Consider the following 21,990-nt stretch of genomic DNA (forward strand, 5'->3'; position numbering starts at 1 on the left):
TTCAGGCAAGTGAAAACCCCTCCCTGAAGGTGTGGTTGGGAAAGCAGAAGACTGCGCATCTTAGCACCACTAATATCCAAGGACTGGGAGTCAGGAGAGCGTTGTGTCCAGTCCTGGCTTTGTCACCAGATCTGGAACCTCAGACAAGTTACTCGTCCCTTTTTGTTCACTGGCAAGACGGAAGTAATATATCTATCTCCCACAGCTGGTGGAGGGCCCGGGGGTGTCTAAATGTCAGTGTGTGGATGGTGGCATCAGAATCACCGGGGGATCTCGGGGCCCCACCCTGAGACCTTCTGACTCTGGAGACCTGGGGCAGGACTCTGGAATCCTGTGGGTGAAAAGTTGCCTGAGAGATTCCAAAGCGTAACCAGGCCCAGGAGCCACAGGTGATGAGACGACGTTTGCCAAGAGCAGGCATGCAGATGGCTGTAGCTCTTCCCACCCTAGGCCTGCTTTCCAGCTTTCCGTGAAAGGGATGCCCTCGTTCATTCTCTGTAGTGATAATGAAAGGAAAGGAGGGAGGGGAGAGGCAGAGAGACAAACCACCTTGATTGTACTAGTAGGAAAATGGCGAAATAGTCTGTATTCTATTCCCACTAGGGAGAATCTGCAGCTGTTAGATAGGACTGAGTTTGGCGCCTGGATGGCTCCGTCCCAGACGCATGCAACTCTTAATTTCCGGATCCTGAGTTCGAATCCCAAGTTGGGTGTAGAGAGTACTAAAAAAATAAAAATAAAAATAATAATAGAACGAGTTATATCTGTTCTGTCCTCAGGGGAACCTCCATAAGGTATTACTGAGAAAATTAAGTGTCAGATTCATTTTTTAAAAATACACTGTAAAAATACACAATTACATACTCCGCATGACTATGTTTCCGTGACTGTGGCAAAGAGAATAAAAAGTTATTTCTAGTTGTTCCTCCTGGAGGGTGGGAAGGAAAAAGGGAAGAGATTACGCAGCCCTCGCTGCTGGAGAACGCCAAGTTTTGCCAAATCTTCCCGTTTTTCCAGCCAGGTTGGGTATCTGGTCGTGCATTTTCGCAAATTTTAAGCACTTTCAAGTAATGAGAAGTCTTGAACAACGAAAAGAGGTATCACTTTTTGGGTCTAAGGAAACATCCTGGAGTCCCAAGGAGGGGCCAGTTTCGGGCCCGTGGGGACTTATTTCTGACCCATCCCCAGCTGTCGGAGGGTGTGACACGGCGGGCTCGGCACAGGGGGCAGCGGGCTTCCGCCGGGAGCGACGGCTTCTGAACCCCCAGGTCTTCCAGGGCCCGGCTTTGCAGGCGGTCATTTTCTCAGAATACTTGTAAAAAGGCTCGAGGACAAGCCCTCGCAAGCGCTCGCCGCCCAACAGGGAAGGCCGCCTCTCCGCCATCTTTGCATCCGCCCCGCGCGGAAGCGCCGCTCCCTCCCGGGTCAGAAGTTTCGCGCCAAATTGTCCGGCCTGCAAAATGGAGCCCGGAAGGAAGCCAGGGACGTGACGTCATGCGCCCCGCAGCCATTCCGCTCCCGCGGCCGGCCTGGAAGGCGGTGCTCGCGGGCGCAGAGCGGTCCAATCGCTAGCCGCGGGACCCCGGCGAGCCAATCGGGGCGCCGCGGGTGCGGCGTCCGAACGCGGCGTCTGGTTTTTCCCGCGAAACTGGCAGTAGAGAGTGGAGGTTCTTCTCTACCGGGTCCTGGGAGTGCGGTAAGTGGGAGGTGAGACCGGCGGGTCTGCGAGGGGGTGGTGGGCTGGAAGTGTGCTGGCGTCCGCACGTGAGGGCGCGGCAGGGTGGGCAGGGTCTGTTGTGGCAGGGCCGGGGACCCCGAGCCCCGCGTTCGGAGCCGAGCCTCCGGGCTGCTGAGCCCGGGCCGCGCGCCGCCGTCCCCGGCCTACTTTAGCTGTTTGTGCCCGCGCCAGGCGCAGTCATGTCGGGCTTCGACGACCCCGGCATCTTCTACAGCGACAGCTTCGGGGGGGACACCGCGGCCGACGAGGGGCAGGCCCGCAAGTCGCAGCTGCAGAGGCGCTTTAAGGAGTTCCTGCGGCAGTACCGAGTGGGCACCGACCGCACCGGCTTCACCTTCAAATACAGGTGCGGACTGGGGCGGGCCGGAGGGTGGGCGTGCAGACCCGCCGGCGTGGAGCGCACGGACCCAGTGCGAGCACGCGTCTGCACCCAGACAGAGCCTTCTGCTGTCCTAGAGCAGGGATGGGGCCACGGGCCCAGAGAGGTGATGCGGTCTGTCCCAGGTGGGAGGCTCCGGGTCCCAGCCGCACCCGTGTGACATTTGGGTTTTGTCCAGTTTATACCTGAAGTTAACTTTTGAGTGAGCATCTGTTGAGTGGGCCCCTTACAACCACCTGGAACTTGTTGGGGGCCTTTGGTTCTTTATCCGGGACTGGCTGTTGACTTCCTTCTTGTTGTTTTCCTGTGGTCTGTGTTTGTGATGCCTCCTAGACTCAAGTTCTCTGTGTGTGCAAAAGGTGAAGGTGGTCGTCCGGATTTTTTTTTTTTTTTTAAGATTTTATTTATTTGACAGCAAGAGATCACAAGTAGGCAGAGAGGCAGGCAGAGAGAGAGAGGGAAGCAGGCTCCCTGCCGAGCAGAGAGCCCATTGCGGGGCCCGATCCCAGGACCCTGGGACCATGACCCGAGCCGAAAGCAGAGACTTTAACCCACTGAGCCACCCAGGTGCTCCAGCTGTCCGGATTTATTTCACTTAGGCGTTCGTTCCAATCTTGCCGCTTCTGCTGATCAGCCACTGTTGTCCGCCAGGCACTGTTCAGGTGCCGGCTACCCGCTGAACCTGCTCTTAGTCATTGTCTAACCCGTGGCATCACCCCAAATCCTGGTAGGCCCAGCCTCTATCCCTAGCTCCTAAAAATGCAGAGAAGGTGAATTTGTGGGTCTCTGTGGCTTGGGCATGGCCAGTGATTAGCTGATTGACTTCCAAGTAACGGACTCTCTGTGTCATCAGTAAGTGGATGCCAGCGGTTCTGCCTCCCATTTATTCATGTGCTTGCTGACATTGACCGTGTGTGTGCCAGGCACTGTGCTAGGCATTGAGATAGGAAGATGAAAAGACTCCCTGCTGCTTGTTCTTCAGAAGCTCATAGGTCAGTGGGGGCAAGGCATGGAGGTCAAGAGATAAATTACAAGGTGACAGTTGCCTCAAAGGAGGAATGTAAAAGGGGAGTGAGGGAGGCTTCCAGAGGAGCCCAAGATGACCCTCGGCTGAGAAAAGAATTTCGGGTGTGGAGGGCATTGCCGATAGGAGCCGTTGAGTGTATGGGCGGAGAGGAATGGGTGGGCTGTTAGAGTAGGGTGCTTTCCAGTTCAGGGTGGCCGTTTCTTGTGGCTCTGGGCCATAAGGTTGAAAGGGATAAGGTCTGAGATGAGGCTGTGGAGAGGGCTCTGCATAGCATAGGTCCGGGGTCCCTAAGTGTGTTTGGGGACAGTAGTCCCATGGGATGCTCTGTAAACAAAGTCCCATCTGGTGGTTGATAAGACGGACACGGTCACTGCTATCTGTGGTCTCCCAAGTTTGAGCTTTGTTAGTCTCTGAGAGAAAGTAAAAAGCTCCAAAGGGTCCTGCAGGGAAAGAACCGAGTTTCCCAAACCGACCTGTGCACACAGCCCTGTCTTTAGTGTGGAGATCTCTCTCAGCATCTCGTGGACTGTTTCCGTGGGGCTGTTTTTGGAGGACACCCCTCTGGGCAGTAGGGTGCCTCTGCAGGGTTACAGCATAGAGCCACATGGACCTCCATGGGTGTTTGGGAAGAGGAAAGAGGAGAGGACGGGGGTGGTGGTTGGTGATGGTGTGGGCGGATGTGGGGTGCAGGCGTACCTCAGCCAGTGTTGATTTCCTCTGCTCTGCACCCCACCCCCATCCTGTCATCTGCCCATGCCAGGGATGAGCTCAAGCGCCATTACAATCTGGGGGAGTACTGGGTCGAAGTGGAGATGGAGGACCTGGCCAGCTTCGACGAGGACCTGGCCGACTACTTGTACAAGCAGCCGGCCGAGCACTTGCAGCTGGTGAGTGGGACCCCATCCCTGAGTCCCCCAGGACTGGTCCCGCTCTGGTGACCAACAGTTGTCACATTCCTCTTCTCTAGCTAGAGGAAGCTGCCAAGGAGGTGGCTGATGAGGTGACCCGGCCCCGGCCCGCAGGCGAGGAGGTGCTCCAGGACATTCAGGTCATGCTCAAGTCGGATGCCAGCCCATCCAGCATTCGTAGTCTCAAGGTGGGTCCACTTAGAGACCGGTCGGAGGGTGACAGTGGCTGCTGCATGGTGTTTAGGAGCTTCAGACACAGGCAGACCAGAGTGTGAGCTGTGTGACCCTGAGCAGCTCGCTCGACCTCTCTGAGCCCGTTTCTTCCTTGGTATAATTAACCCATTGAACAAGTTGAGCTCCTTTCGTGGGCAAGGCATTGAGTTTGGCCATGGAAAAATAATGTTGAACTAAATACCAAGTTCCTGTTCTTGTGAACTTTATATCCCTCCAGGAGGTGTGTGGGTGGGGTGGACCTTGAGTAAACCAGTGAATATCACCCATGATGGTTTTAGTTGATCGGAAGTGCAGTGGAAGAAGTCAGGGGGGTAGCCCTCTGGGAAAGACAGAGAAGGCTTTCTTGGTGGAGAACCACCTGAGGGGGCAGACGGCGCGAAGAGCGTTCCAGGGAGGCCGAGTATAGCCCATGCAAAGCCTGAGTGGTGAGTTGGGCATGGTACATTCAAGGCCATGTTGAAGGACAGCCAATGCGACTGAAGAGTGATAGGAAGCAGGAGGGGTTGGCAAAGCCAGTCTGTCATCCAGGTGTTTGTTTTCTTAAAGATTTTATTTATTTATTCAAGAGCGAGTGCAAGGTAGCGTGAGTGTGGGAGGAACAAGGGAGGGAGACAAGCACACTAGACTCCCCACTCAGCACGGAGCTCGGAGTGGGGCTTGATCATGACCTGAGCCTGAGCTGAAACCAAGTCATTTGTCCAACCGGCTGAGCCACCCAGCGGTACCCAGGGTGTTTATTTGTTTTAATTGACAAATACCGAAGGCTGCTTCACTCCAGGAGCAGGGCTAGATCCTCACTATAACAGATGGGACTTGCTTTTCATGGAGATTATGGTGGGAGAACCAGGTAAGGGAGGTTGAGATAGCTTCAGGAGCCGTGTATAGTCATGAAGAAAAGAGAACGAGGTACACATGACAGTGGCCGAGGGAGGTGGGTGGTGGTGAGAATAGGCCTCCGATGAAGTGATGTTGGAATGAGTGAGAGATGCATCGTCAGCTGCATAACAGCCCAAGGGAAGAGCATTCCAGGCTCAAGGAGAAAGCAGGTGCAAAGGCACTGAGGTGGGGATAATGGCATGCTTCATGGAATAAGATGAAGCCTGCGTGGCTGGACCGCAGTGAGCGTGAGGGTTGGGGGAAGGAAGGGGGAAGGAGGGAAGAGGCCAGAGGGCCAGGGCCTTTCCAGCCATGGGAAGGAACTTGGATTCTGTAGGAGTCACAGTAGGAAAGCGGCAGATGTTTAAGCAGAAAGGGCCAATTCCATTTGCAAACAGTCCCTCTGGCTCTCCTGTAAAGAACTGATAAAATAGCACGAGAGCGGTGAGTGGGAAGTGACGATGGTCAGGATGCTAGTGGTGGTCATAGGGCTGTTTTCAGAATCTAGGGAAGTGACGCGCGTGCCAGTGCTCGGCGCACTCTGCAGTGGGGCCCGGGTGTCACCCATTTAGCTAATGGCGCCTCCACGTCGCGCATCGCACCCAGAGGGCCATACTCTGGTCTTTGCTTATGTCCCCACATCCTGCAGCTCTTTTGGAGCCCCTGTCAAGCTAACTTTGGCTCGCACGATGGCAGGTCTGTTCCAGAAGCAGGCTGTAGGCTCTGGAGCTTGTTAGCTTTTTCTCTTCCCAGCACCAGGGAGGGGCTCTGTGACAGTGTTTGGAATCCAGCTCAGTGTCACGCGTTTGCCCCTCTGTGGACGTGGCATTGGGTCTGTTTTGTGGGGGCACCTGTTTGATTAGGGAGCCAAGCCTCAGCTGCCCCCAGGGACACGCTTCCTACCCTCAGACTCATTGGAAGACACAGTGAATGGCCTATTTCAGCTGATGGGTTCCCCGTGATTGGGGAAGAGCCCTCTCTAGAAGGATCATTTGTCAGGATGGCTTGGAGGGGCTGAGGCAACCGCTGTCCTTTCCAGCTTGGGATTCTGGTGCCAGGACACCTGCAGCTTTGTAGCTTGTGCTCTAAAAAAACAACAAAAAAACACGCTCCGTGGTGGCTCCAGCATTCAGTGTCCCCAAGTCATGGCGGCGGGCCTGCCTGCCCTCACGTACCGCAGAGGGGGCCAGCCTCCTTCCTTCTCTGCCCCCCATGTCCCAGGCTGTGGAGGGGGTGCCAGCATGAACTCATACCCTGCCTGTCCAAAGGAGCCACTGGGAACGGGAAGAAAGTGAGGAAAGAAACTTATTTATTTTTTTGTCTTACATAGTCTAATGACTCTTACGTATCCTTAGCTGGGTTTAGTTGTTAACCTTTTGCCTTATTTGCTATTTCTCTTTCTTCCTTCCTTCTTTCCTTCCTCCTTTCCTCCCTTTCTTTCTTTCTCTCTCTCTCTCTTTTTTCTTTTGGTAAAGCACTGTGTTTTAATTTTTTAAATTATTTTTGAGAGAGAGAGCGAGCACATGCCCATGAAAGGGGGGGAAGGGGCAGAGTAAGGGGGAGAAGCAGACTCTTCCTATTGATTGCGGAGCCTGACACGGGGCTCAATCCCAGGACTCCAAGATCATGACCTGAGCTGAAGTCAGATGCTTAACTGACTGAACTTCCCTGGGGCCCTTGCTAAATTTTAGATAAATTACAGAAGTGCCACTTTGCCCCTAAATACTTCAGCATGCATTAGAAGAGGAGATTTTCTAGAAATGTGTTTCTTTTTTCATTATTTAAGTAGGCTCCATGCCCACTGTGGGGCTTGAACTCGAGACCCTGAGATCAAGAGTCACATGTTCTACTGAGCTGACTGGGTGCCCCAGAGAAAGAGATTTTTACCATAATCCCCACTGTCCCTGTCTCCCTTGAACCAACCACGCTGTCGGTGGTTCTGTTGCAGTCGGATATGATGTCGCACCTGGTGAAGATCCCTGGTATCGTCATCTCGGCGTCCGGGGTCCGCGCCAAGGCCACCCGCATCTCCATCCAGTGCCGGAGCTGCCGCAACACGCTCAGCAACATCGCCTTGCGCCCTGGCCTGGAGGGCTATGCCTTGCCTAGGAAGTGCAACACGTGAGTGGGCCTTGCCGGGCCCCACGCCTGGTCAGGGGGGATGGGGTGGCTGGTGGGGGCGAGATGGGCAGGGGGAGTGCTGGCCTGCAGCTCAGGGCCTGCCTCACGGTAGTGGCGTAGCCCCACACACAGGGGCTCGGGGATGGTGTCCCCTGCGTGCCCACCAGGCTGCCCGGACACCCTTTGTGGGGGAACCCAGGGTTGGGAGGGAAAAGCAGTGCAGGGGAATGAGTCTGCTGGAGTCTTCTAAGGCACACTGGCTTGCTGGGGCAGCTGGCCCAGGAACAGGGCGTGCTCACGCATGGACAATTGCCACCGACTGTGTGTGCACTGCAGAGTCAGAGAGCAGATGGCCTCCGCCCCTACAGCCCAGAATTTGCTCTCTGGCCCCTTGCAGGAAGCGATCTTCACCTTGACCTGAAGGGCCTGCCCCTTCTCTCAGGCTGCTCCTTGGTCTCTGCTGGTCCCCTTCAGCTTTCTGACCTAAATGTGGCAGTGCCCCAGGGCTTAGCCGTACTGCTTTTTTTCTCCACTCGCTCCCTGTGTGGTCTTGGACTTTAAATACAATCCACGTGCAGAGGACACTCACATGTGTGTCTCCCCTGAACTCTCCAGGGTCAGATCCGGCTGCTGGCCAGATGCCCCTATGTAGGTGGCAGGCACCCCGCACAGACCTGACCTCCATCCCACGCCCAGATCTGCCCTTCTGCTGGCCCTCTCCTGCACCCCAGATGGAAGCACTGATTTTTCAGGTGCTCAGGCCCAAGTCCTTGGTCTCTAGGGTGTTTCCTCCTATTTCCGTTTAGACAGCAGAGAAGTCATTTTGGCTCTGCTCCTGAGCTTGCACGTAGAGAATCACACTCTTTCTCACCACCCGGCATGGCTGCCTTGCTTCATGCTCTCCTGTCTCACCTGGAGCCGTGATCTCCCAAGCCCACCCTCGTCCCCCAGTCTGTTCTGCACATCACAGCTGGTGACACTTTGCCCTGCAGGTGACCTAATCATTTTCATGTCACCCAAAGTCAGACACTGGCCGGGCCTGCACGGCCCTTCATGGTCCTCCTCCCTCTCTTTAGGCCCAGCTTCCCTCTGTTCCTGGGATCGTTGAGCGCACTGCTGGCACAGGGCCTTTGAATGTGCTATTTACCCTGCCCCGAACATTCTCCTTCTGACCTCTGCAGTCCTTGTTCTCCGTTCCATCAGCGTTCTCTTACGTCACCTTTGAGAAGTTCATCCCAGGTCCTCCATCTTACACTCGGTACACACATACCCGGTCACTCTTCCCCACCTACCCGACAGCATGGGGCACTGCTGTCATTCTGTCATGCAGCCCTTTACCAGCTGGCTTTTTCAGTCTCCCTTGACAAGAACATGAGCTCTGTGAGATCAGGGACTTTGGTTCCCTGCTGTGTCCCTGGCCCGTAGAATGGTGTCTGGCACGTAGTGGGTGCTTTGCTGGAACGCTGCTATGGTAATTGAACCATGACTTGCTAACATGGAGATAAAAAGAGGCTTGGACCCTGAGAATGGTCTCTAGGTGCCCAGACCCTCACCACGAGATCCTGGGCTTTGAGTGGGGGGTTTTGTAAGGTCGTTGGTGATTCAGCCTCTCTACCTGTGGGGACACTGAGACCCTCGTGGGGGTTGAGAGAGTGATTTGGCTGTGTCCCATAAGTTAAGGGAGGAGCCCCGGCTGGAGCAGACCTCCCTCTTCCTGATCTGGTTCGCGGTCCCCCTCAGAGCTGCCCTCCTTTTAAGGGCTTTGTCCAGCTTATCGCAGAGAGCCTCAACTAGCTCCTGGCCAGATCTTGTCCCCAGCTCCTGGGATGGACTCCCTGGGCTTTGGGTTCTCCAGAGATCTCTGGTGACCCTTTCTTCTCTCTGTACAGGGAGCAGGCCGGGCGCCCCAAGTGTCCACTGGACCCGTATTTCATCATGCCTGACAAGTGCAAGTGTGTGGATTTCCAGACCCTCAAGCTGCAGGAGCTGCCTGATGCCGTGCCTCACGGCGAGATGCCCAGACACATGCAGCTCTACTGCGACAGGTGAAGCAGGGCGTGCTGGGCATGGCAGGGTGGGAGGTGGGGGTGGGGCTGGGTGTCTGTGGGAGCCAGTGGCCCTGGCCGAGGCATGGTGGGAGGAGAGGATGGCTTGTTGTGGAACACTTGTTCACTGGAACACACCAGTGCTTCCCATACATTTCTGCTCCCTTGGTGGTCCTGGAATCTGCAAGGGCATGTAGCCCCCTGCTCTGCAGTTCCAGAACCCCCCGGGCGCCCCTGCCCCACCCACGCCTTCTGATGACATTCTTCCTTGGATTTTGCGGAGTGGTTGGGAAGGAGGAGAGGTGCCCAGCTAGAGTCCGGTCCCCTTGCAGCCACCTGGGAGGAAGGCTTGGAAATGCGACCATGGTTCTGCACCTGGATGTGCATCCAGACCGTCAGGCTGTGGGAGCTGCCCGATGCCGTGCACCCAGATGTTCTGTGCTGCATGTGTTTCCAAGGAGTGAATCCCTAGGTTTTGTTAACTTTGTCAGTGACGGTGGAAACTTGTAGGGATCCGACTGGAGCAAGTTAACGTGTGCTGGCGAAGGCTTGCTTTCCTTAGCAGTAAAATGGGCTTCATGACTGTCTTTAATCTCTAGATAGGTTGCCGGAGATGGTAATTGGAAAATGCACATGTTTCATACAGGTCCTTAATATGAATTATGTGTTTGGTGTTTGTTGGGTTATTCTGCAAGTAGTCTAACCCAGGCTTAAGAGGGGGACGTATGGGAAGGAGCACCTGGGAGGCTCAGTTAAGTGACAGACTCCTGATTTCAGCTCAGGTCATGGTCTCAGGGTTGTGAGATCAAGCCCCCTGTCAGGCTCCACACTGGGCGTGGAGCCTGCTTAAGGTACTCTCTTCTCTTTCTAAAAAACAGAAGAGGAAAAAAAGGTGCATGGGCAGGGGTGCCATAGAATCCTCTTGGGGGGGGCGCCTGGGTGGCTCAGTGGGTTAAAGCCTCTGCGTACGGCTCGGGTCATGATCTCAGGGTCCTGGGATCGAGCCCCGCATCGGGCTCTGTGCTCGGCAGTGAGCCTGCTTCCCCCTCCCTCCCTCTCTCTCTCTGTCTACTTGTGATCTCTGTCTGTCAAATAAATAAATAAAATCTTAAAAAAAAAAGAGTCCTCTTGGGGCAGTGAGTGCGACAGTGATGCTCCTTTGTGGGGTGTGACTCTGGCACGTAAAGCACGTTTGGGTCTGTTTCCTCCCATGATCCCATGAGACTTGAGCAGATCCGATCATGTTATCACTGCCCCGCTACTTCTCTAATCTCAGAGAGGTGCAGTGACTTCTTTGAGGTCACACCGCTTCTAAGTGGCAGAGTGTAGACACGTGCATGCCCCAGTGTCCCCTCTGTGCTACACTGGTTTTCACTGGAACGACTTGGAGACTCCTTGTTTCATTGTCTTAGTTTTGCAAAGAGAACGTGGCAGAGGCACATCCAGAGGCAGGATGTGCCCGAGCTCGTGGAGCCCTGAAGAGGCAGAAATGGGGGGAGGACCTTGCAGAGAGGCCGGAGGGCCTAAGGAGGACGAGGACACCCTTGGGTACCCCTTGGACACCCCTTCCCCTGAGGTGGCCAAGAGGACTCCCGTGGCGAGTCTGGCAGCAGGTGGGGGATGGGGCTTCTGAAGGCTGCGGTGAGCTAGCACCGAGCCTAGCCGGCAAAACAAAAGAGCCCTTGCAGGCAAGGAAGGGTCAGGCCAACTCCACGACCAGGGGTGCTCAGCACCATCCCGCAGGCAGCTGAGCAATGTACACTTGGAGCAGGGGGACCCGAGGGATGGAGAGATCTGGAGTATCAGTGCTAAGGTGGAGCATGAGGGTGATGGTGGGTGAGAAGCTTCCCACCAGGCTCTCATCTTTGTTTCTCTCTCCTCCCTGTCTCCCCAGGTACCTGTGTGACAAGGTCGTCCCTGGGAACAGGGTCACCATCATGGGCATCTACTCCATCAAGAAGTTTGGCTTGACCTCCAAAAAGGGCCGTGACAGGGTGGGCGTGGGCATCCGGAGCGCCTATGTCCGTGTCTTGGGCATCCAGGTGGACACAGATGGCTCCAGTAAGTTTGGGCTTTGGGGCTCTGGCTGTGCTGTGTCCTGGGCCGAGCCCCTGCTGTCTCTCTCCAAGGTTTTGGTCAGGCCTCCTGGCCTCCCCGTCCCCTCTCTCTTCCCAGTGGTCCCCGAGCATCTGTACGATCTAGTTCCTCACATCCCCCTTTCCCTCTCTCACTGGACCATGAGCACAGGCCCACTCCTGGCAGGGAGACCTGGGCTCTATCTCCCCAGGCTTATGCCATCTGGGCATTGAGGCCCTGCCCTGTGGGGGCCCCTGACCAGCTGGCCAGGGTCTGTCTCACACAGCACTCATGCATCCTCCTTCCCTGGCCCACCCAGGCCGCAGCTTTGCCGGGGCTGTGACCCCCCAGGAAGAGGAGGAGTTCCGGCGTCTGGCCGCCCTCCCCAATGTCTATGAAGTCATTTCCAAGAGCATCGCTCCATCCATCTTTGGGGGCACAGACATGAAGAAGGCCATCGCCTGCTTGCTGTTTGGGGGTTCCCGAAAGAGGTAGGGGCTCAGTCCCACCAGATCTGGGGAGGGGAGAGTGACTTGGCCATAGGCGGATAGCTGCTAATGGTCAGGACTTGAATGTTCTCATTTTCCTGGGATCCTCAGCCTTGTCTGGTACTCCCAGGCCCCTTCCCCAGCTCCCAGGCTTGCTGTCACTTAATGGCTAATCCATGCTCTCCTACCCAGAGGGATCTCCTTAACCAAAGTAGGGGTAGGCTAGGCAGGGGAAGGAGGGGGTCCAGCAGGTGCAGTGGGGAGAGCTCTGAGCTTGGAGACGGGAGACCAGAGATTAAATCTCTGCCACTTTTTCCTGTGTGGCCTTGGACAAGAGACACCACCTCTCTAGACCCAAGTTTCCATGGAACAGGGCAGATGAGAACCTAGCCCTTGCAGGACAGCTCGTGTGCTCTTGAAACTAGGAAGTAGTAGAGCCAGGGAAGATAACGTTACCAGCAGTTACCACTTACTGGGGCCCTCTTGCAAGTGCTTTCATGTGTCCAACACCCAGCCAATTCTCACAGTCACCCTCAGAGGAAGCTCTGATCAAGCCCGCTTTGGAGGTGAGGCAGTGGAGGCATGGAGAGTGAAAGGGACTTCCCGAGAGGCCCCATCAGTGGGGCCAGGATCCTGCCTGCCTGGTGCCTGTCGCACGTGCCCTTTCCTTTCCAGCCACCAGGGCAGTTTGATCAGACCCTTATCATGTGTGGCCAGGCCCTGAGTGCCCTACCCTTGACCATCCTTGGCCTGGAGGCAAGTTCTCTCCATTGTTCACCACGGGTGAGGCTAGGGGGCACGGCTGTGAATGAGGGTCCCAGCCCAGAGCCCCTGCCTCCCCGAGGCTTACAGGTTGTGGGGCCGACTGCCAGCCTGCCCCGTGCCCAGCCTGAGTCCTAGCCTGGCCCACCTGCCTGTCCTCCCCCAGGCTCCCCGACGGACTCACCCGCCGAGGAGACATTAACTTGCTGATGCTCGGGGACCCGGGGACGGCCAAGTCGCAGCTGCTGAAGTTCGTGGAGAAGTGCTCTCCCATCGGGGTGAGTGCCGGGGACATGCCGCTCTGCTCGGCCGAGCCTTAGGAAGACAGGCTGTGGCCCGGGCTACCTGGTCCCTGGGCCGTCCTCGGGGGCCGGCTCACCAGGGCCTTTTCCGCATTCCTCTTGGCTGTGGGTCAGGATGGCACTGAGAGGAGGAAGGGGACCAGCTGGCGTGGGGCAGTTTGGGGCAGCGGGTGGACTGCGGCCTCAGAGGCAGCGTGGGCTTTGGGTCTCGCCTGGCCAGTGGCTAGCTTGTGGACCTTGAGCGCGTTCCTCCCTCTTCTCCCTGAGACTGTGTTCATCCACCTGCTAAATTGTGATGTTGGTCATCATGCGGCAATCAGGGGCCAGGCACTGCTTGCAGCCCACTGCGTAGACTTACTGACCTAATGCTGTGCTCGCTGTGCAGTGGGTGCTGTGACCCTTTTTAATAAAGGAGGAAACTGGGGTACAGAAAAGCTCAGTCTTGCCCAGGGTCCCACAGTGAGTATGTGCAAGCGCAGGGATTTGACCCCAAGTGTGTGGTAGGTGGGGTCCTCTGTGCAGTGATCTCTGGGTCTGGGGGCTCAGAGTGGGGTGAAGATGACCTGGCAGGAGAGGCTGCGTGGGGGAATATGGTCTGGGGGTCAGACATGCCCGGTGTGCCGCAGTCACGTGCTAGAGACACACGGGTGCTACTCTGTGGGCTGTGGGGTGGTTTCTGGTTTCCCGGCAGCCCTGGTGAAAAACTAAAGGGAGCAGATGAAATTAATTTTAATATTTTATCTAAAGTGTTACTGTCTTACCCTGTAGCTTAATATAGAAAACACCACATTGTACTTTACCTTCTCTTTCGTTAAGTACTGACCCTGGAAGCGTGTGTGTTTTGCACTCAAAGCCCGCCTCACACTGGACTTGCCATGGTGGCAAGGTTGTGGCACGCGGCTCTGTACAAAGACGACAGGGGACTAGGGAGGGGCAAGCTTCCTCTTGGAGGCAAGAGTTCACAGCCCAGCCCTCAGGGCCGCCAGGAGTGTGGCATGCCTCTGCCCGGGGCCACAGTCTGCTCCTCTGTGAGCTGGTCCCATGAGTGCTGCTTCACAGGGCCGTGATGGGGCTCAGATGACCATGGACGTGGACGCCTCCTACCCCCCTGCCCCGGGGAGAGCCTCCAGGCCAGGCTGGTGCCCTGGGCCGCCTTCCTACCCAAAGGGAGGTACATGGGTTCTATTCCCGGCTCCACAGCCAGCTTGGATGTGTGACCTTGGGGGAGCCACATCAGTCTGGCCTCTTGACTCACCGGGGTTAGGGCAAGGAGCTGGAGCTGGGTCGTGTCCTGATGTCCCCCCTGCCCTAGGTGTACACCTCTGGGAAAGGCAGCAGCGCGGCCGGCCTGACAGCCTCGGTGATGAGGGACCCCTCGTCGCGGAACTTCATCATGGAAGGCGGAGCCATGGTCCTGGCCGACGGTGGGGTCGTCTGTATTGATGAGTTTGACAAGGTGGGTCTGACGGCGAGGTGGGGGCCGAAAGGTGGGTGGCTCCTTGGAGTTGTGGGGCTGGAGGCCTGGCCTCCTGGGCTGGGACCACAGAAAACACCTCTGACTTGGAGACTGGTATTCAGTCCTGGGCCTGTCATTAGAGGGAAGTAGTTGCGCCTCTGACCCTCAGTTTCCACATCTGGAGAGGGGAGAGGAGAGCCAAGCCCACACGGCTCATTGTCACCAGGGCTAGAGGCCGCCTGGTTCTTGCCGTGGACCAGATGTAGAGTCGGGACTTAGGGCTGTTGCTGCTGTAGTTTTCCTGCTGCCCTGCTCCCCTGCCCTCTCACCTGGGCCTCACAGACATCTCTGCCCCACACAGATGCGGGAAGATGACCGAGTGGCGATCCACGAGGCCATGGAGCAGCAGACCATCTCTATAGCCAAGGTGCGTGGCTGCCGTCCCGCCTGGCCCAGCCACGCCGGAGGGTGCTTCCCGGGGCTGCGATCAGGCTCCAGCCTCCGGCTGTCCTGAGCACCCCGGGCTGGGGCTTATTTGTCTGTTTGCCCTGGTGTCTGCTGGCTGCAGCTGCCGCCCTGCGCGCATGTACGTGCAGGAGAGATGTGTGCCCGGGTTCTTATCTCTCTTGTCTGCTCCCCAACCCCCTCTCAGGCTGGGATCACCACCACCCTCAACTCCCGCTGCTCCGTCCTGGCCGCCGCCAACTCGGTGTTCGGTCGCTGGGATGAGACGAAGGGGGAGGACAACATCGACTTTATGCCCACCATCTTGTCCCGCTTTGACATGATCTTCATTGTCAAGGACGAGCACAACGAGGAGAGGGATGTGGTACGTCCGGAACCAGCTGGGGCCGCGGGAGCCAGGCCCACAGCTCTGGGGGAGGGCAAACAAGGGGCGTGGCTTAAAGTCCTTCCTGGCAAGAGTCTTGCCTATTAGTGGGCCGCTGGGGCAGGGGGTGCAGTATCTGCGGCTTGCACGGAACGCTGGTCTAGGGGTCTGGAGTCCTGCCTCCTGCCTGGGCTGTGCAGTCGGGGAAATTTTTCTCTCCCTGGGCTCAGCCCGTTGTATGTGACACAGCGAGTTGGCCTTTGCAAGGGGAACCCCAGCTCTGGTCGGGATGTTTCTGGAAGGAATGGAACGGCTTGTGTAATGGACAGGTCTAGAGGTGCGAGGCCCACCCAGATCCAGGGGCCGGTGTCAGCAGAGCTCTCTTTCTGGCCCTCTGCTCTGCCTCCCTTGCTGGAGGCTTGTTCTCAGGGGGCCGCTGTCTTCACGGGGGCAGCTAAGGCCTTGGCAGGTGCGGGATTTTGTTGAACCAGTTCACGGCTCACGAGGAAGGGCGGGGGGCCTCCTCCTTTCCAGGAGTTCTGGCCCTGCCTGCTCCTTCCTCCCTGCCTGTGCAACTTCTGTGTGGGGACCAGGCTCGGGAGGGCCCGTGGGCTGACCCAGTGTCCCCTTGGCTCCACTAGATGCTGGCCAAACACGTCATCACTCTGCACGTGAGTGCACTGACCCAGACCCAGGCCGTGGAGGGGGAGGTTGACCTGGCCAAGCTGAAGAAGTTCATTGCCTACTGTCGAGCGTGAGTCCTGGGGTGGCCCGGCTCTCCTGCGGGAGAGCACCCTGAAGCCCAGGCCTGCTTCTCACACAGGGGGCCTGAGATGAGGCTCTTCTTAAGGTTTTAGCTCTGCTCCTTTCTGACCTTGCATAGGTCACTCTGTGGTTCTTGGCCTCAGTTTCCCCATGGCTAAAACGGGGATGTAGGAGCTAGAAGGTTTTGCAGGCCCCCAGGACTTCCCATGCAGGGAGGCAGTGCAGTGTGGACGTTGTGGATGTGGGCTCTGGGTAACGTCCGCTCCCACCGTGTGACCTAGGGCAAGTCAGGGGACCTCTGAGCTTTGCATTCCTGGACTGGCACAGGCCTAGGTTTTCGTGAGGATTGCACAGAGGTTGAGAGCTCGGCAGAGCCCTGCCCCGAGGAACATTCAGGAAATGGTCGCTGCGACTTCTGGTCTGGCTTCTCTCACAGATTGTAACAGTGATTGTGCACGTAGTCCCCGTTCTGTGCTAGGCGTCCCTCTCAGCGTTTCCTGTGTAAATGAGCTTTCGCCCTGTCCCGAAGCCTTGGAGCTGCTGTAGTTACCCGTTCTGCAGGTGGGCCTGAGGCAGAGAAGTGGGGAAAAGAAAGGTTAAGTGACTCGTCCAGGGTCCTAAGTGGGCAGTAGCAGAGCCAGGATTTGAACCCAGGGACCCGGCTCCAAAGGCTGGGCTGGTAACTACGGTGCTGAGCACCTGTAAGTGGCCTCAGTTGGCTCTCGTTGGAGGTAAAACCTGAGGGCGGGGGACTCTTCCAGGGCCCCTCCAGTGGGAATTGAGGCGCTGTAGTCAGGTGGGTCCTGAAAGCACGCTCTCCTTGGGAGTGCTGAGCGGTGCAGCACATAGCAGTCCTGGGTGCTCCTCTCGGCTCTGAGGTCTTTATGGCCCCGTCATCAGGGGCTTGGCCCCAGGTGTGTCTTGCCCCACCTTGATGCCAGGTCCTGGGTGGCCTTAGAGAGTCGCTCCCTCTTTCTGGCCTCGGTCTTCCCATCCTCAGGATGAGGGTGGGATTAGGTGATCTAAGCATTCCCCTGAATGAGTGACTGTCATGTGGTTAGGGGACACGGTGGGTGCCCCCTGAGTGCTTCCTGGCCTCATGACAGCAGCTCCCCACATCCTGCAGGAAGTGTGGCCCCCGGCTGTCGGCAGAGGCTGCAGAGAAGCTGAAGAACCGGTACATCATGATGCGGAGTGGAGCCCGTCAGCACGAGAGGGACCTTGACCGCCGCTCCAACATCCCCATCACCGTGCGGTGAGTGGGTGCACGTGGCCCGGACCCAGCTGGGCCGGACGGGCCCCGGATTACAAAGCAGGATGTGCCCAGCAAGCCTGGGGCCGGGGCCCCTTGCTAACTCCAGTGCAGGCCCATAAGATGGGCTGTGGGCTGGGGAGACTTTGGGGAGTATAAACAGTGGCCTCCCTGACTACATGTATTTCTTGGCTTGTTTTATGGCTGAGAAAACCTGAATCCCTGTTTTGTGAATTTTGTCTGGCTTCCCTCATTGCAGGGAAGCCTGAGGGTGAGGGGAAGTGTCCAGTCATGGACGTTATGAGCCCTGGGTCCTAGACTCTGGCCCATTGTGTGACTGCAGGGAAATTGCTTTTCTTGTCTGGACCTCAGTTTTCATAGTTCTTCACTTCTTATTCTTGTGAGTTTACACAGAATATAGTGACTGGGGGCTGGGACCTACCTGGTGGGCTGCATCCTGCCTCCAGCGCTGATGAGTTAGAAGTGAATCTGGCTGTATGTGGTGGAAACCCCAAATAGAGTTGAGTAAGCAGGGGATGTTTGAGGGTAGGTGGTCCAAGACTGATGTGATGGCTTCTCAGGGTCATTGGTAACTCAGGCTTGTTCTCCTAGTCCAAGATGGCTGCTGGAACTGCAGCCCTCACCTCTGTATTCCAGGTGACAGGCAGGGAAGGAGAAGAAGGGCCTATCTTTTCAGGACATTTGCTGAAATCGCCACAAAACTTTGACCTTGGAACTTCTTGGCTACACCTTAGTCACCTAGACGCATCTAGATGTAGGAGAGGCTGGGAAATGTCTTTTAGCTGGGTGCCATGTGCTAGAGTCAGAATTGGTTCCATTACCGAGGGGGAAGGGAAGATGGGTCATGGGGACCGCAGGTAGTCTCCCCGGTGGCCTTCCTATCCTGGGCAGGCACCTCCCTGATGTGGCGCGGGTCGGGGCAGGGAGTGAACTGAGGCCGCCCCGTCGCTTCCGCACAGGCAGCTGGAGGCCATCGTGCGCATCGCGGAGGCCCTCAGCAAGATGAAGCTGCAGCCCTTCGCCACGGAGGCCGACGTGGAGGAGGCTCTGCGGCTCTTCCAGGTGTCCACGCTGGACGCTGCCTTGTCCGGCACTCTGTCAGGTGAGCAGGCTCGGGGGCACAGGCTGAGGTTCCCGGGGCGGAGGCCTGGAGCGTTTGTTGCTTCTGTGCGGTAGCCCAGCGTCTCTGAGCTTCCTCTTGGCGGTCAGAACCGCCCATCCCCCCGCCTCCCTTTTCTCCCCACAGCCATTTCCTCCCAGAAGAGAAGCACAGTTTCTCTTCTACACCCTTGAACACAATCGACCCTGTTAATTATTACGGGCTGTGATTTTGTCATTGTCTGAGAACACTAGCACTCTTGCTTGTGAGCTCACAAGCACTTCGAGCGCTTCCAAAGCTCTTTCCCTCCTTTGACTTCCGGCTGCCTTCCAGAAGCCAGCAGGGCACTTTGAAATGAGGTGGACACTCAGAGGCCTGTTCGTGGTGCCATTTGTTTAGCTAGAATGCGGATCTCTTGACCCGTAGGCCAATGTGGGTCAAACTGCTGTCAGTCCCACTGCCTGCCTCAGGCTCAGTCTTCCAACAGACTTTTCCGGAGCACTGACTGTGTGCCGGGTGTGGTATTTGCCAGACACCATTCTAGGTGTTGGGTGTAAGAGGAAACACATCTCCAAGTGTCTGCCTTGTGGGCCTTTCATTCTGAATGGGGGGAGAGACAACAAAGGCAGATCAGGTTCAGGCAGAAGTGGGGGTGGGGATTCTGGCAGGCCAGGTGTGTTGGAGGACAGGATGCCTCCCCATCAGAGGGGTGGTCAAGAGGCAGTGGTGTGAAATGAGGACATTAGGTTCTGTGGGGGAGGGGCGGTGTAGAGAACGCTCTGGGTAGAGAGAGGAGGGCTCGGTGCCATGCCTCCAAGGAGACAGAAGGCTTGGAAGGTTCGAGGGCCAGTGTGGCTGGTACCTTGGATGGTGGGAGGGACCTGATCACCTCGTGTTGGTGAAGCCAGTCTCTGCCCTGGAGGGGATTTCTTTCTCTTGAGACATTTGGTAACGGAGAGTTCTCTGGGATGCTGATGCACAGAGGTCAGGTGAGATTTGGGACAGTGGAATTTTAGTTGGGCCCTGTAGGCTGTGTAGGAGTTTGCCTTGCAGACAGACCCCTTTCAACCTGCAGCCTTGAAGTCCATCTCCGTGGCTTCGCTGACCATGCCCAGCCCTCTTCTTAGCTGAAACCCAAGGCATCTGTAGGTCTTGGTCAGCAGGAGAGACTCGCCCTACAGCAGTAGGTGGAAGTCAGGAGCCTCCCGCTTGCCTGGGCTCCTTAGGGCATCGTGCAGATGTGGCCTCCGGGTCAGTCTCCTTCCCCCCTCCGACCCCGTGGCACCAGTGGCTTCCGCTCTCTGAGATCTGCTTCTTCTGGAACTTTGTCCCTGCTGCCTGACCAGCCAGAGGGGTCCACATGTTACCAGCATTCTCACAAAGTCAGATCCTATCTCTCCGCAGAGCCCTCCACTGGCTGCTCCCCCAGAATCAAACCCAAACCCATGCTGTGGCCTAGGGGTCGGAGCTGACCCCTGGTCCCTAGTCTGGCCACGTTGCCAGCCCCTGGCTGGGTTTCGAATGGAGTCGGGTTTCTACCTCCATGCTTTGCGCCTGCCGTTGCCTCTGCCTGGAGCGTCCCTCTGCACAGGTGTGCCTCGGGCCCTGGCTTCAGGGCTCTGCGGAGCTGTCTGCTCGGCCTGCGCAGTCCCCCACGTGCTGTTCCCTGCTTCGAGGGGTTTCTTCTTCTTGTTGAAGTTTTCTTCTGAGCCATCTCTCTTGGCTCAGGGGCCTTGTCTCTCCAGGCGTCCGTCCCACCACGGGCCAACTGAGATCCCTGGCACCCCGTTCCCACCCGTTCCTCCCTCTGTCCGCAGGGGTGGAGGGCTTTACCAGCCAGGAGGACCAGGAGATGCTGAGCCGAGTTGAGAAGCAGCTTAAGCGCCGCTTTGCCATCGGCTCCCAGGTGTCGGAGCACAGCATCATCCAGGACTTCACCAAGCAGGTGGGCCTGCCAGGGGGCCTGGGGGCTGGGCTGGCGTTGGGGGGTGGGGTGTCTCCTGCTCGCTCCTGGTGCCTGCTTCCCACCTAACCGGCAGCCGTGTCCTGCGGCTCAACACACAGGCCTGAGTGGGGGATGGGGTGGCTGTCCTTGTCCTGGACCTGTCCCTGTCATTTGTCCTCTAGGGACTGTTCCAGTCTGGGGAGTGCGCAGTTTTCTGTCCCATTAGGGGAGGGGACAGGGTGCTGGTGTCCACAGCCAGGCTCCCCCAGCCCTTCCCATCGATCCCTTCCCCCACTGCCTGGCTTTTTTTTTTTTTTTTTTAATGGTTGAAGTGACTTTATTTATTTATTTAAAAGATTTTATTTATTTATTTGATAGATACAGATCACAAGTAGGCAGAGAGGCAGGCAGAGAGGGGGGGAGGCAGGCTCCCTGCTGAGCAGAGAGCCCGATGCGGGGCTCGATTCCAGGAGCTTGGAATCATGACCTGAGCTGAAGGCAGAGGCTTAACCCACTGAGCCACCCAGGTGCCCCCCACTGCCTGGTTTTTATGGGCACGGCGGCGGGGGCAGAGCCAGGAGGGTGAGCTGTCCTGCTCCTGGAGGACAGTGCTCTTGACCACAGAGAGAGGACGGGGGCTTTCTAGATGCTATAGAGAACTTGTGGTCTCAAAAACCACAGGAACAGCCCACCAGTTTCTGGTGTTCGCTCCTCTTCACGGATGTCATTTTGCTGCAATCTTTAGTTTCATGCAGTAGGTGGGACCGCGCCCATTCTGTAGGCCTGCAGACTGAGGCTTAGAGAAGTTCAGGGCGTCAGGAGCTTGGGTTCTGGAGTCAGGTGGACTCCGATGAAGTCCCAGCTCTGCCACTTACTTGCTGTGTGATTCTGAGTGAGTGACTTCGCCTCTCTGGGCTTCAGCTTCTCCCCTGTAACATGGGAGTCATCTCTGTATCAGCCGCATGGGAAGGATGGGAGTTCATGTACACAGCAGTGCCTGGCGTACTGTGGGGGCTGAGGACGTGTGAGCTCTTCTTAGGAGCCACGGAGACGGATGTGAAGGCCTCTTCTAAGCCAGAATGTTCTCTGGGAGCAGGGAGGGTAGGTGAGTTGGTGGGTGTTCGGGGGTCCCCTGGGGAGGCTCGCTCCTGCATCTGGCCTCGTGTCCACAGAAATACCCGGAGCACGCCATCCACAAGGTCCTGCAGCTCATGCTGCGGCGCGGCGAGATCCAGCATCGCCTGCAGCGCAAGGTCCTCTACCGCCTCAAGTGAGCCCTCGCCGCTCCGTGGACGCCCCCGGGCCTCCTGCACGTCCCCTACCAGCCCCGAGCGCTGCTCCTCAACACACCCCCAGCAGCACTCCCTCCCCAGCGGTGCTGTCCTCTGTCTCCCTGCCCCCGACATGGACTGTCCCGTGCTCTGCCCCTCGGGGGTGCAGCCCCCCCTACCCGGCTGTCTTCCTGCCTCCCTGCCTCTGGGCGTCTGCTTCTGGGGCAGGGCCAGGACAGGTGCTTTGGAAAATTGTGGAAATAATAAAGCCGTGGTATGTGTGTACGCTGTGGGCTCTGCACCGGGGAGCCTGTGGCCGCCCCCGTCGTGCCGTCCCTGCAGAGTGGGTGTGGGGACAGGACCAGCCTTGCGGCCGGCCCCAACGGGGTTTCCCAG

The 21,990-nt window shown here is 57.2% G+C and overlaps 1 protein-coding gene across 3 annotated transcripts; it reads left to right on the forward strand.

Moving 5' to 3' along the window:
- The first annotated feature begins 1,659 nt into the window (after nucleotides 1-1,659).
- Nucleotides 1,660-21,680, forward strand: MCM5 (minichromosome maintenance complex component 5). 3 transcript variants are annotated; one of them, XM_032836547.1, is made up of 17 exons: nucleotides 1,660-1,701; nucleotides 1,895-2,084; nucleotides 3,905-4,031; nucleotides 4,112-4,240; nucleotides 7,111-7,283; nucleotides 9,173-9,328; nucleotides 11,223-11,389; nucleotides 11,724-11,895; nucleotides 12,821-12,932; nucleotides 14,269-14,412; nucleotides 14,774-14,839; nucleotides 15,065-15,241; nucleotides 15,883-15,995; nucleotides 17,133-17,261; nucleotides 18,239-18,381; nucleotides 20,196-20,323; nucleotides 21,496-21,680. In XM_032836547.1, the coding sequence occupies exons 2-17, from the start codon at nucleotides 1,918-1,920 to the stop codon at nucleotides 21,595-21,597; spliced, it is 2,205 nt and encodes a 734-aa protein (XP_032692438.1). In that variant the 5' UTR covers nucleotides 1,660-1,701; nucleotides 1,895-1,917; the 3' UTR covers nucleotides 21,598-21,680. The 3 variants fall into 3 exon arrangements, with proteins under 3 accessions (XP_032692438.1, XP_032692436.1, XP_032692435.1); XM_032836545.1 differs by having other exon boundaries at nucleotides 1,663-1,696; nucleotides 1,910-2,084; XM_032836544.1 differs by having other exon boundaries at nucleotides 1,666-1,707; nucleotides 1,910-2,084.
- The last annotated feature ends 310 nt before the right edge of the window (nucleotides 21,681-21,990 follow it).

The sequence above is a fragment of the Lontra canadensis genome, unplaced genomic scaffold, assembly GCF_010015895.1.
Source record: "Lontra canadensis isolate GAN:19392208 unplaced genomic scaffold, GSC_riverotter_1.0 scaffold93, whole genome shotgun sequence".
Taxonomy (NCBI): Eukaryota; Metazoa; Chordata; class Mammalia; order Carnivora; family Mustelidae; genus Lontra; species Lontra canadensis.

What these genes read in the sequence shown, in the direction of transcription:
- MCM5 (XM_032836547.1), top strand. Translation starts at nt 1,918, where the DNA reads ATGTCGGGCTTCGACGACCCCGGCATCTTCTACAGCGACAGCTTCGGG. An exon ending in ATGCAGCTCTACTGCGACAG is followed by an intron (nt 9,329 to 11,222) that starts GTGAAGCAGGGC and finishes CTGTCTCCCCAG; the next exon opens with GTACCTGTGTGACAAGGTCG. An exon ending in TCCAGGACTTCACCAAGCAG is followed by an intron (nt 20,324 to 21,495) that starts GTGGGCCTGCCA and finishes TCGTGTCCACAG; the next exon opens with AAATACCCGGAGCACGCCAT.